General features: G+C 44.4%; 1 protein-coding gene across 2 annotated transcripts in view; it reads right to left on the bottom strand.

The window, feature by feature from the left end:
• UBP1 (upstream binding protein 1) overlaps nucleotides 1-14,155 on the bottom strand; it is a 57,345-nt gene that overhangs the window by 8,931 nt on the left and 34,259 nt on the right. The window contains exons 6-11 of one of the 2 annotated variants that reach the window (XM_044252767.1): nucleotides 12,805-12,957; nucleotides 12,596-12,706; nucleotides 12,040-12,147; nucleotides 6,002-6,105; nucleotides 3,836-3,890; nucleotides 3,471-3,564 (exon numbers count right to left, since the gene is read on the bottom strand). In XM_044252767.1, the coding sequence (XP_044108702.1) occupies nucleotides 3,471-3,564; nucleotides 3,836-3,890; nucleotides 6,002-6,105; nucleotides 12,040-12,147; nucleotides 12,596-12,706; nucleotides 12,805-12,957 (625 nt within the window). The remainder of the gene's footprint in view (nucleotides 1-3,470; nucleotides 3,565-3,835; nucleotides 3,891-6,001; nucleotides 6,106-12,039; nucleotides 12,148-12,595; nucleotides 12,707-12,804; nucleotides 12,958-14,155) is intronic. The other variant, XM_044252768.1, reaches the window with a different exon arrangement.

The raw sequence follows: 14,155 nt of genomic DNA on the forward strand, positions 1-14,155 counted from the left end.
AAAGTGGGATGGAAAAGAGTAGAGAGCAAAACCAACCAAAGGCTGAGATGGTTACATGGAAGTTCATCCTCTCCTACTTTTTATGTTTGTGTCCACAATCTCTTTTTTATTAACATTCAAGGTGTAGTTTATTGCTAGAATTAAGATACCCTCTGGGATTAAGGCATGACTTCCATGCAATAAATACCCACTTAGGTATGTAACAAGATAATGGGGTTATCTATTTTTGAAGGCTTGAAGGTGAAAGCCTGATAACTTCCTACCTTGTAAAAGAAATAAAGACCACAGAAGCCCACCTCCAGGAGGCACAAACACTAAAGGAGTCGTTTTTCAGAGCCGGGGAAGCAAAGACTGGCTATCTCCCCACTCTCTGCAGAGTCCCACAGCTGTGGCCAGAGATGTGTGTGTGAATCTCAACTTGCACAAAGAACTGGACAGACACTCGTGTGCACAGCCTTTTCTCAAGATGAATGGCCACAGGCTCTGAGCCAGCAGCTTCCTCCACCTCCTCCCCATTCTGTTAGCTGGGCAGCTCCTGTGTTAAGGGAAATGCAGGAGGCCAAGCCGAGGGAACGATGCTCACAGCGAAAAGAGCTGAAACTTCTCCAGACAGAAACCTGTATTCACGTAACAGGACTTCCCTTGGTTCCCACTGCCGGAGCTTTTTGTATGTACTCTGCTCTTCAAGTCTTTCCTATGAAGGTTCAAGATCCATCTTCCCCAGGGATGCCTGGGTGGCTCAGTTGGTTAAGCAGCTGCCTTCGGCTCAGGTCATGATCCCAGTGTCCCACACTGGGCTCCTTGCTCCACAGGGAGCCTGCTTCTCCCTCTGACTCTGCCTGCCACTCTGTCTGCCTGTGCTCGCTCTCGCTCTCTCTCTCTGACAAATAAATAAAATTAAAAAAAAAAAAAAGATCTATCTTTCCCAAACAATGAAATTTTTAAATTTCCAATTTTTCACAAAGATAGAGTCATATAAAAATATGGCTACAAGCTAGCAAGACTTTCATCCATTTTATTTTATTTTATTTTACTTTATTTTTTTTTTTAAAGATTTTATTTATTTATTTGACAGAGACCACAAGTAGGCAGAGAGGCAAGCAGAGAGAGAGGAGGAAGCAGGCTCCCTGCCTGGCAAAGAGCCCGATGTGGGCCTCAATCCCAGGTCCCTGGGATCATGACCTGAGCTGAAGGCAGAGGGTTTAACCTGCTGAGCCACCCAGGTGCCCCATTACTTTAATTTTAAAGGACAAAGGGCACCTGGGTGGTTAAGCAACTATCTTCAGCTTGGGTCATGGTCCTGGAGTTCCAGAATCGAGTCTCACATCAGGCTCCCTGCTCATCAGGGAGTCCGCTTCTCCCTCTGACCTTTCCCCTCTCATGCTCTCTCTCTCAAATAAATAAATCTTCAAGAGACAAAGAACTACACAGGGAATGACTACTTGTAGAACAACAATAAACAGCTGACAGAAGAGGAAATCATGTTCTTTGTGCAATCAAGCTCTCCCCAAACCAGGTGTGTGCACATAGTTCTGTCCCTTCAAAGCCTTGCACTGCCCTGCCCTGGCCCCACAGGACAGCGAGCAAGGCAAGGTCTCTACCAGTTACTGTGGCCCAGCAACTCTCAGCAGGTGTGTAGCCAGGAAAAGGGTCCCAGGGCCAAACACACTTGGGAAATGCTGCCCCTGCCCCACATAGTCTATCACTATCTCTCCAAACAGGTTTCCTAGAGCACCACCTGGAGAAGCTCCACTTGGTTCCTTTTAAAATTCCATCAACAGGGGTGCTTGAGTGGCTCAGTTAGTTAAGCGTTTGACTCTTTGTTTCGACTCAGGTCCTGATCTCATAGGTCACGTGATCGAACCCTGTGTCAGGCTCCACACTCAGAGGGAGCCTGCTTGGATATTCTCTGCCTCTGCTCCTTCCCCGACTTGTGCTCTGTCTCTCCCTCATATAAATAAACAGAATCTTAAAGACAAACAAACAGGGTGCCTGGGTGGTTCAGTGGGTTAAGCCTCTGCCTTCAGCTCAGGTCATGGTCTCAGGGTCCTGGGATTAAGGCCCGTATCTGGTGCTCTGCTCAGCAGGGAGCCTGCTTTCCCCTCTCTCTCTGCCTGCCTCTCTGCCTACTTGTGATAACCAATAAATAAATAAATAAATAAAATCTTTAAAAAACAAACCACACAAACCAAAAAAACCCAAACAAACCAAAAAATACCAAAAAAACCCACCTATTGGGGCGCCTGGGTGGCTCAGTGGGTTAAAGCCTCTGCCTTCCGCCCAGGTCATGATCTCAGGGTCCTGGGATCGAGTCCCGCATCGGGCTCTCTGCTCAGCAGGAAGCCTGCTTCTTCCTCTCTCTCTGCCTGCCTCTCTGCCTACTTGTGATTTCTGTCTGTCAAATAAATAAATAAAATCTTTAAAAAAAAAAAAAAAAAAAAACACCTACATACTCCCTTAGCTAACACTGCAAGAAAAAACTTGAAGTACACAGAAACCATATCCAAGTAGATTCATACCACACACTACTACATAGCAATAAAGAGGAACTACTGATATACATAATCACTTGGATGGACTCAAGGGCATTATCATGCTGAGTGGAGAAAAAGTCAGTCTCAAAAGGTCACATATTCTGTGATTCCATGTATATAATAGTCTTGAAATGATAAAGTCCAAGAGACAAACCAGATTAGGGCTGCCAGGGGGTAGGTAGGGTGGGGGAGGGGGAGGGAAGCCTAAGGGAAATCCTTGTGGTGATGTCATAATTCTGTATCTTAATTTTGGTAGTGGTTATACGAGTCCATATGTTGATAAAATGACACAGACCTATATACACATGTTGCACCAATGTGTATTTCCTAGTTGTTGTTGTTGTTGTTGTTTTTAAATCTCCCTTGCTTCTTTTTTTAAATTTTTTTTTAAATATTTAATTTATTTATTTGACAGAGATCACAAGTAGGCAGAGAGGCAGGCAGAGAGAGAGAGAGAGAGGAGGAAGCAGGCTCCCTGCTGAGCAGAGAGCCCAATGCGGAAGCTCGATCCCAGGACTCTGGGATCATGACTTGAGCCAAAGGCAGAGGCTTAACCCACTGAGCCGCCCAGGCGCCCCTCCTAGTTTTGCTATCACACTATGATTACATAAGAAATTGAGTGAAGGGTTCACAGAACATCTCTATCTTTGCCAAAGACAGTAAGGCAAAAATTACTTCCAAATGAAGTTAATAAAATGAGAGAAACTGGATAGAACTGTATACACCTGTACAAAGATGAAGGTACCTGAAACTAGTGAACTGGGAGACTACTGATGTCAGCTTCCTGACACAAGAGGAATGCAGGGATATTACCACTAGGTGAAACTGGTATAACTCCATCATAACTTCAAAAAATATTAAAATCAAGTTTAATAAAAGTACAGAAACAAGCACAAAACACACATGTACACAAACATACACAAACACAAAACATACCTGAAAAATTGGAAAACAGTCTTGTGTAGGAAGAGAATCTGTTTTTGAGCAGCCATTGTTGGGTTTCCTGGATCGTGGCTGAAGGCTGAAGTTGCTATTAACAAGGAAAATGAACACAAACAGAAACTATTCAAACTTAATAAAAAACCCAAGTCACTGGCAAGTTATAAACATTTAAACAAAACACAGAAATACTCCAAGTTTAAAGCAAAAAAAACAAACAAACCATACAAAAAAACAAACCCACTCAAGAGAAGGACAGGTCTGATTACTCAGAGGCCCAAATGATGCGTCAAGCCCCTGTAAGAGCCTCAAAAATGCAGGGCCCTTAGAGCATCGGACAGCTTCAGGATGAGGACACTTACTTCACTGGAGGCCTGTGAAACTCCATCTCCCTGATGGTTTGGGGAAGAAGAATTGCTGGGGAGAACAGAAGGAAGGAGAGGAGAATTATTATACACACACACACACACACACACACACACATACTTAAAACCAAGACATTAAAGGCTATTAAACTGGGTCAGTGTAACAGAATACTGTAGGACAGAGCGTGGAGATCTGTGATTGAGAATGCTGGCACCACTGGTCAGGCAGTGAGTATGAGGAAAGTAAGAGGAGGCTGTTCAGCTAGCGCCTCATCCTCCTCTTCTCTAGCAGTTCCAAGTAAGAACTTCAAGTTTTAGGAAACAAAAGGATTCCAATTATTTCAGGGGTGCCAGGAAAATGAAGGAAACTCATTCATTTTAGTAAGAAAATAATATGAGAAATCAAGATAGAGTTAAAAGTAACTGCAAAATACACCCACACATGCACACTCACACACTTAATAAAATAAGGAGGTCCAAGAAATAGTCCTAAATAAAAATGGAAAATGATCATCTGTTTAATTAATACATTTACCCATGATTAATGAAGAGGAAATTCAGGGAAGCAAAAGGAACAAAGGCGTGCCACTCTCCTTGAGTTTTTAAGATCAAACAAAAATGAAGACAACTCCACAGGGAGCGTGGCGCCTTCCTGGTCCTGGGCTCAGACTCCTTTCTTAGCACCTGTACTTCAGTTATGTAAGTTATGATGCTGACTGGTGACTCTCCCTCTCGGCCTACACAGACAGGGAAGGTGTGTGTCACCCGGAGAGCACAGCTCCTGGCCAGCACAGGGCGAAGCTGCTCCCAGAAGCTGTGTGCTCAGCCAGCAGTGCGGGAGCCCAGAGCCCGCCTCTGAAGTCCTGACCTCTGCCCAAGACCACTCGGCCTGGGCTGTAAGACAAGAATGGCCCCCACATGGGGACATGCCAGTCCCTGGGCTCTCCAACGTAGAGTCCAAGAGTGTGTTCCTCCTCGTAAAGCACAAAGATCTACAAGATGAGCTGCCTGCTGCTCTACTCATTTTCACAGGAAAAAACATGTTTTTTGTGTTCTTATCAGACCCTGTTACAGACAGGATATTTGTGTTGCCTCAAAATGCATACATTGACCATCCTCACACACAACCCTGCCCCCTCCCCCCGCATGACACAGTGAGGAGGCGGCGCCCCAGGGAGGGACCAGGAAGGCGAGATCAAAAGGGCGTCTGCTCCACTGCATGAGAACCCAGGTGGCACGGGCAACCCGGAGGGCCCTCACCAGAACCACCCAGACCTCACACTTCCAGTTCCACAACTGCAACAAACAAGTTTCTGTTGTCTCTAAGGCCCTGGTCTGGTGTTCTGTCATAGTAGCCACAGCTGACAAAGACAGTCCTGTTGGTGTGGCCAGAGTGTAAGAAAAAGAACCTTTCCCTCCCAATCTTGTGTATTTTTCCCTTCCCAGTGAGAAACCTCCCAACAACAGGGCACTTCTGATCTGACCTGCTCGGGATCAGCTCTTCAGCAGAGCCCCAGGAAGGCAAGCCCACTCCCACCTCCGGCACCATGTGGCACCTACAGGACCCATGTGACAGCATCCCCTGCCCCCACCCAGAGCCCACAGGGTTTACAGATGCGAATCACAGCCAGAGAATAAAACAGAACAAGTCCACCATCCCCATTTCTAAAACCACAGTAAAGTTTTCGAAATTGAAAGTCTTTCCTGTAAGTTTAAAGACTTACCATAATAAAGAAAGAAGTAAATAGTCTGTGTAACGTGAGGCAGAAAAAGCAGAGCAGGACAGCTCTCTGATATGGTGCGCACTGAAGACAGATGTACTTTATACTAAATGCAATCTGAACCCATCCGAGTCACAGTTTCACCTTAATAACACTGTCCACTATCCATGAACTCCATTCATGGTTCTTTTTCTCTCACAAAGAATGTACCTTGAAAATGCCTCCTTTTCTACAATTCCTACAGCTGTGAATGAGGCATGAAGGGCGAAGAGCAAAAAGGCTGGCAGGCAAAGAAAAGACAATTTTCCTCTCAAGCTGAGGTGGCTAGCTACTGTGACTATAAACCTCAGATATAAAAAAGAGGATGCTGAGAAGTGAGAGAGAGGGCAGTGAAGGAGCACAGTGTGGCCAGGCCCAGGCGAGCGACGGCACGAAGCGGTACCTGTCGGGGATGCTGCAAGTGCCCTGCTGTGGGGACGTGAAGGCGGGCGCTGTGGAAGGGCTGCTATTCACGTAGGCTGTGGGGGTATCGGGCCATGGAGAACACTAAGGATAGAAACAAAAATAAATTAATGAGATGCTTTTAGAAGTGTACGGAAGAAATATTTTCGTAAGTCACTCTCTAGTCTGGCCAAATGCGAGGTTATAAAACACAAGACACCTGACGCTCATCAAGCAACCTCACTGAAACATATCAGATTTATTACTTCTGTGTGGCTTTACTTGCCACCCGCTACTACACACTGCTTAATCTCAGGGAAGACCTGAAGTGATGACAGCAGCAAAATGTATGCAGGCATTTTTAACGTACACTTCTGTACAGCTGGCTTCTAAGAACTTTCACTCGCCACTTTATCAGTTCTGTAGCAGGTACCTATCCAAGTTTAGAACAGCAGAGGCAAGAATGGATTCACAAGCAGCATCTGACACCTATGGTGACCAGGACAGTGGCTCTGTCCCCCTAGCACTCCTTTGCCCGCTAACCCAGAGCAGCCTGGCCAGTACCCCCTTGCTTTCTTTGGAATCCTCTAAGATTAATAATCCCCAAGCAAATAAGACAGGCCGGGCATCAACACACATCAACATGTACCAAGCTGCCCATGTCTCTGTCTACATGTTTACTATTTACAGTTTCTGAAAGGTGCACGGTGAACTAGGGTCTTTTTCAACCCCAGGTACCATTCTGACCAAAGATAGAGCAAAGATACAAAGACGCATTGACTATTACAATCAGGAGAGGTGAAAAAGCTAAAGTCAAAAGCATGCTGAGCGGGCTGAGCAGGCCAGGGCAGCCAAGGACGAGCCTTCAAACCTGAGCTATGTACAGAGCGAGTCCATCTCACTCCCGGATATTCCCTCTAGAATGAGTCTGTGTTAGGACATCCTCGGTTTCAAGGCCCCCTTCAGAATCACTGTGCTCCCATTTTACACAAAATAGTCGTCATACCTCACCATGGGCAGGAGATAGAAAACCCTCCCCCAAACCAAGCAAAAGACCATTCAAAGACACTAGGATAAATTTTGAAAGTACGTGACTCTAAAACAATTCTTCCAGTGGCACCGGGGTGGCTCTGTCAGTTAAGCGTCTGCCTTTGGCTCAGATCCCAGAGTCCTGGGATCAAGTCCCCACACTTGGCTCTATATGTTCAGTAGGGAGTCTGCTTCTCCCTCTGACCCCCTCCCCTCTCACGCTCTCACTCACTCTCTCTCTGAAATAAATAAAATCTTTGAAATAAATAAATAAATTCTAAAAATGTAAATTCTTCTGTATGTCAGGCAGTTCTCAAATCCTTGTCTTCAAAAACTGAAGGAGACCTGGTGTCAGCTGACACGTACTGAAGTAATCTACCAGTTCATACAAAAATAGGTCACTGGGATTTTGTGCAGATAATTCAAAAGGAATTTCAAGACCTGAATGACACCGATAAAAGAAAAATAAGCACATCTAAATGAAGTTTCTCTTATCTATTAAAAAAGATCTAGAATTTGATTGCATTCTACCCTGTCTCATTCTTCATGACATATTTCCAATAACATTTCTATTTTTATAATTAAACAACTGTTCATCAAAATGTGTATGATTTGTTGTTTTGATAAACTGGTACCAGTCATAAGTTTTCAATTTCTTGGGCAGCCTGGGTAGCTCAGTCTGTAGAGCATGTGGCTCTTAATCTCAGGGTCATGAGTTCAAGCCCCACAATGATCTACCTAAAAAAAAAAATTTCTCAACTGACAGGCTTTATGGTCAAAGGAAATTATAAATCTCAGTTTCTGTAAGTCTGTCATAAAGAAGTAACCAGGTGGGGCACCTGGGTGGCTCAGTGGGTTCAAGCCTCTGCCTTCGGCTTAGATCATGATCTCAGGGTCCTGGGATCGAGCCCCGCATCAGGCTCTCTGCTCAGCAGGGAGCCTGCTTCCGCGCCTCTCTCTCTGCCTGCCTCTATGCCTACTTGTGATCTCTGTCAAATAAATAAAATCTTTAAAAAAAAAAAAAAAAGGTAACCAGGGTGATAAAACATTAAGATTTTTAGGCAGGGACACCTTGGTGGTTCAGTCAGTTGTGCATCTGACTCTTGGTTTCAGCTCAGGTCATGATCTCAGGGTTGTGAGATTGAGCCCCATGTCGGGCTCAGTACCTCAGGAAGTCTGATTCTCTCCCTCTCTCCCCCTTTGCCCCCTTACGCTTCCCCCTGCTCACTGCATGTGCTCTCTAATAAATCAATCAATCTTTAAAAAAAGATTTTCAGGGGCACCTGGAGGCTCAGTTGTTAAGCATCTGCCTTCGGCTCAGGTCCTGATCCCAGGGTCCTGGGATTGAGCCCTGCAGGACCTCAGCAGGAAGCCTGTTTCTCCCTCTACAACTCCCCCCGCTTGTGTTCCCTCTCTCGATGCTACCTCTCTGTCAAATAAATAAATAAATCTTTAAAAAGTAAAAAATAAAGATTTTCAGGCATAAAAGTACGTCATAGATGAAATTATTTATGGGGAGTGGAAGAGAAAAGAGATCATGAAGGAAGAGCGGGATAAAATTTCAGACTTAACTAAAGAGCTTCATCATGAGCTATTTAAATGAATGATAATGGGTGTCAAATTGCTATGAATACACTTCCAAAAGTAGTAGAAGTTTTATCTTAAATTATAATACAAATAATCATGATGCCAGAAAACTGTCTTCTTTGCAACTGTTTAGATTTATGATGAAAATTTTCACGTCAACCTGAAAATGTGCAAGGGAGTACATACTTTTTCAAAATTCTTTTGCGTGTAGAAGTGTCCAGACCCCAGTGTGAAGGAGCTAAGAGACTGTGAAGCACTGAGGGCAGAAACTAGTCTCCCCGACGGTTACAGGTGCTTACAACGGGTCTGACACCCATCAGAAGTACGGATAGAGGGGCGCCTGGGTGGCTTAGTTGGTTAATCGGCTGCCTTCGGCTCAGGTCCTGATTCCAGGGTCCTGGGATCGAGCCTCGCATCAGGGTCCCTGCTCAGCAGAGAGCCTGCTTCTCTCTCTCCCTCTGCCTGCCGCTCTGCTTACTTGTGCTCTCTCTCTGTCAAATAAATAAATAAAATCTTTAAAAAAAAAAGAAGAAGAAGAAGTACGGATAGAGGGAAAATAAAACAAATCCCAGGTTCTCAACATTCTTTACAACCACCCATTGTGTATTCCCTCAAAAACTGGAAAAGTGATTACAGACTTACTGTTTCAACTACTACTAGCTTTCAAAAAAGCAATCAAATATAGCTGGACAGGACAGCTGAACTCACTGCACGCACACCAATTTCATTCTCAACAACCTTTTGCACAACAGGGCCCCCTCCTTTCAAACTGGGGCCTTGTTTCTCCCTTCACCTGACAGAGTAGCACGTCCCCCGCTTATGCAGTCTGAGGAACCAGCTAACAGATCTAGTAACTTTCTGGATGCCTCGTGCCCATAATCAGCTCCACTACCTGGAAGACGATTTTCATGCTACACCATCCTCCCCAGATATAAAATACGAGGTAATCTAACATGCATATCTAAGTGGGGTGAACCTTTTAATATCAAGCCTCCGCATATCTGCTCATCACTGCCCACTGTCTGTAGACATGAAGCCATGAACAGCTTCAAGTTAACAGCACAGGAAGATGGCGGGGACAACCAAGGTATAGGACCTCCATAAACACACATATTTCACTTTAACACAAGCTCGATTCCTTGAACAGTAGAAAAGCAGGGCTGCTAAACAATGGCCAACATCTAAAACTTGCCCAATAAATAGGAGGCCAGACTCACTGAACACCAGGAAATCAGTGTTCGGAGAAAACTGGTCCTGCTAGGAGACCTTGGCTTTTTGGGAATAATGGGTGGCAGGGTGTCCGATGGCCAGGCTGCTTGCCACACTATGGCCTGCCTGCCCATATCTTATGGGCTCCTCTTCCAGTCTGAAACCAGGAGGGCAAAGCACATGGAGGAAGACTTGCCCGATGTTTCTCCTACCTTGTCCTGCCTCCCTGAGTGTAAAGGTAAGCAGTGTGGGACTGCCTCTGTTCCCGAAGAGAGTCTATAATGCATGACAGCCCCAGCAACATGTGGCTTGGACTCATGTGGGCACAGTTTCCGTGCACTGTGAACAAAGTCCCACCTCTGATACACTGGGAAACGCCGACCCACCTTAGAGTGGAGACACTGGCAGCCCCGAGGTGAGCCAGTGCAACACAGCTCAGAGGCCAAGACCAGAGGACGCATTAAAGGTTTCACCTCTATTAACCAGCAGTAGAGCCTCTATTCAGTGTGGGACCAGTTCATGCAATGCCTTTTAACAGGGGAGCCTAACCTCCCTTCTTAACAAAAGTCAACTGTCACTATCCAACAACTGTGAGAAATGCTGGCCTTTCTTTGTAGGCACTTGCAGAAATGTAGGAAATGCTGCAGACTTTTTTTTAACATTAATCTGTACCTTGCTTTTTAAAAACAGGTTTCAAAGAGGATCTCTAACCACCCCCTACAAGTATCTTAACCCAACCAAACTCAGCTCAAGGGAGCAAACAACACGCTCTAGGAAGATGTGAAATCCCAGGCCAGTGAACTGCTGACGTTTTGCACACTTTAGACTTGAGTTAAGAATCATTAATAATTTACCAACAAATTCTACCATCTCCAGATTAGCTCTGGACTATAACAGATTAATTTATGAAGTATCAGAACCCATTCCTTTTAATTAAATCATTTCCAACAAGAAGGGTAAAGTGAATTGAGTTACCAGGATCTCCCCAGAAAAGTTTACCAACAACTATCTGTGAGTCTTCAGCTGGGAAATGAGACAGAGGATTAACAACATAAAATTGGAGAGGGGCCTTCTGGGGTAGGAGCATATAGTTGTTCCATACAACCCCTGACCCAAATCCAAAAAGCCCAGTTAAAGAAAATGCATCATGTATGCTCCCCATCCATCCAGATGACTACATTTTCAGGGTTACTGCATAAAGAAGCACTTAAAATACTGTCATGCAATGCTTTAGCTTGGAAATGAGGTTCCTGTGATAGTGCCTGTGACTTTCATAGCACAGCAAATCACACATACATATCTAAGCATGGAAATCCCACGTTTGGCACCTTGATAGGACAAACGCTGCAATAAGATGAAGAGAGTAGCCAACAATACGTATGATGACAGTTACTTTTAACAATTCGAGAATGCTCTGTGTTTACATAAACTGTGGGTACGTTGTGATCAAAGTCTAAAGAATACGATAAACCTTGGTGGACCATTTGATACAGAACTGGGTCATGAAATAAAGATCTGCTGCCCTGAAGCTGACAAAGCCAAACCCCCGGACTGGATGTTGGGGCAAACAGGTCTGCGGGTACCAAGGTGCCTATTCTGGCCTGAAGCAGAAGATCACAATGCAGAAGGCAAGAGGAAACACCAATGCAAAGATTTCTTTCTACCAGTGCTGCCAAACAGGCGTTTAAAAGCACAGAGAGACGCACATTCTTATCCTACATGCAGGGAAATGTGACACAAAGTATTGCATGTTAATGTCAAGCTTGCTGCCATCATGTCTCTAAAATATCCATGAAAGTTTCTTATCAGTTATACACATGAGAAAGCAAAACCTTTAATTACACAAAAATGATAACTATTTTACTAAAGAAAGTATTTTCAATTAATTTCAGTGCTCTTGAAGGAAGTGTATGTGCAGAGGAGAGAGAGGGAGGGAGGGAGGAGGGGGAGGAGACAGGGAGGGAACACATTTTTGAGTGTCGTTTTTCCCTCCAAAACCACCCACGATGGTCAACTTTGTTTTAAAGTGTTAGATTTAGGAAATTTTCCTCAGTGAGGAACAAACAGAAAGCAGAAAGTCTAAACAAAAGCAAATTAAATCAAGACAAGGACATCAAAAACAAATTTGGCTTTACTTTTCGGTGGAAGTTGATCCTATATCTAACACTGCACAAGGTTTCTTGCACAATGAAAAGAGAAGCAGAAGTCCCTTACACTGCCTCGCTTTGCCAGAGAATCACCGTAGTCTGCTGGCAAAGTCCGCTTGCTGGACTTTTTCTGCTCATGTTCAACTGCATCTTCAATTATAGGCTCAAGCCTCATCTGGACAAACACCAAAGATTGGGATCAATGTCTTTTCATTATACAAAGAAAGATCTAATACCCTGTTTTATGTCTCTGCAGTCCAATTAAACAAATGTATGACTAGCAGGATTCAAAGTTAAAGAAAATGCAAAACCCCAGCAGTGACAAAAATCAGACATTCTAGGCCCCGACTTAATCTCTTGCCAACTTCAGGGTTTGTAAGGTCTGTTTCTGAGACCAGATTGGGATTTCAGCATCTTCATTCACGACCCCACCCAGGAAACTAATCTATTTAAAACCCCCAAATTTAAATAAAATCTTTCCCCTGCAAATTTCACAAAGAACATTATGTCAATCTACCACCCAATCTTCCCCAACCCCTTTGTAGCAAAACTCCTCCGTAGAGCGAGTGCTACTATGCAAAGCACTGCTTCTCCTCAGAAACCAAAACGCAGCCCCACATTACCTCGGTGAGGATGGTGGTGTCATAGGATGGCTGATATTTTTCCTTCTCGTGAGCTGTTCTCTTCTCCATCTTCTCTCGGTCCGTTTTTTGTTTCCTGTCTGCACCTTTAGGCTTAAAAACAAAGTGCATGATTTCCTCCATCAGGCTGAAGACGGACAATTTACAAGCACAACTGGGTCTTACTAAAAAGCCCAGTTTCTATCGCATACCTTAAACACTTTGATTTGGCAGCTAGCTGAGTGTAGATGATCCGTGTATTCTCCGTTTTCATTTTGCTTAAAGGTGTCGACCTGAATCCTGAAAGGTACTCCCTTCTCACCTCCGTGCTTCCGGGGAGTAAATTCTGTGCTGATGCAGTGTACCTGGAAAACAACTCAAGCTGAAAGGGACTCAAAGTACCATCCACTGAGTTTCCTTCTATTTTGCTCCTTCTCAGATGTCCTACCCCAGCCATAAATTCAGGATCCCTTCAAACAAACTCTTACATATTAGCCAGACGGTTGTCAAGAATTCTTCCGTATGGCTTTCCTTTCACAAATCCAACTGGGCCTTTCTGAACTTTCTGGCAATGAGCTCTTCCCCAGTCCAATGCCTCTCCTCTCACACAGCACTTGTTCAGGTTACAGGGACGCCTGTACCTCCACTCTGGACCGAATGATGCTCAGACCCAGGGTCTTTGGCCTTTCACGTGGCTCAGTCCACAGCAACCAAACCCTCATTGCTGAGAGCTTCCGTCACCTGCCTTTTGTCACTGCCCCAACTCTAGGCAACCCATCAGGTTACTGCTATGCCTACATACACCAGCTGTGACACCGCCCAGGGAGTAGCTACTACTCACCCTGCCTGTATTGAGCTAAACTGTTCTGTCAACCTTCAAAGTTCACTGAGGACAATGCTCATTTCCTACCACTTCTGCCCCTCTCCCAACACTGGCACAATGTCAACTAACATGAACCATGTCCTGCTTGACTATTCGTTGGCAGGATACAGACAGTATTTGGTAAGCCAAAAAAACACAAAATACTAAAGATTCTTAAAAAATAAATACGTAAGTAAACAAATATTCTTTACAGTTCATATAAATCAGAGACTACTTAGACTGATCAGCAATTAAGCTATTTCCCTTTCTACATAAAGATTACCTACTCAGTTTTAATTCCACCACTTACAAATCTGAATATACAGGGTATAAAAATTACTATCAATCATATTTTACATATATTAACGTTTCCAAAAAAACTCATCTCTCAGGGACACCTGGGTGGCTCAGGTGGTTAAAGCGTCTGCCTTCAGCTCAGGTCATGATCCCAGGGTCCTGGAATCGAGCCCCACACTGGGATCTCTGCTCAGCAGGGAGCCTGCTTCCCCTCCTTCTCTCTCTGCCTGCCTCTCTGCCTACTTATGATCTGTCTATCAAATAAATAAATAAATTAAAAAAAAAAAAAAAAACCTCATCTCTTAGGGATACAAGCTGAGTATTTATGGGTGAAATGAAATGCCTGGGAGTTGCTTAAAAGCATTCCATCAAGGGGCACCTGGGTGGCTCAGTGGGTTAAAGCC

Source organism: Neovison vison, chromosome 6 (assembly GCF_020171115.1).
Source record: "Neovison vison isolate M4711 chromosome 6, ASM_NN_V1, whole genome shotgun sequence".
Lineage (NCBI taxonomy): Eukaryota > Metazoa > Chordata > Mammalia > Carnivora > Mustelidae > Neogale > Neogale vison.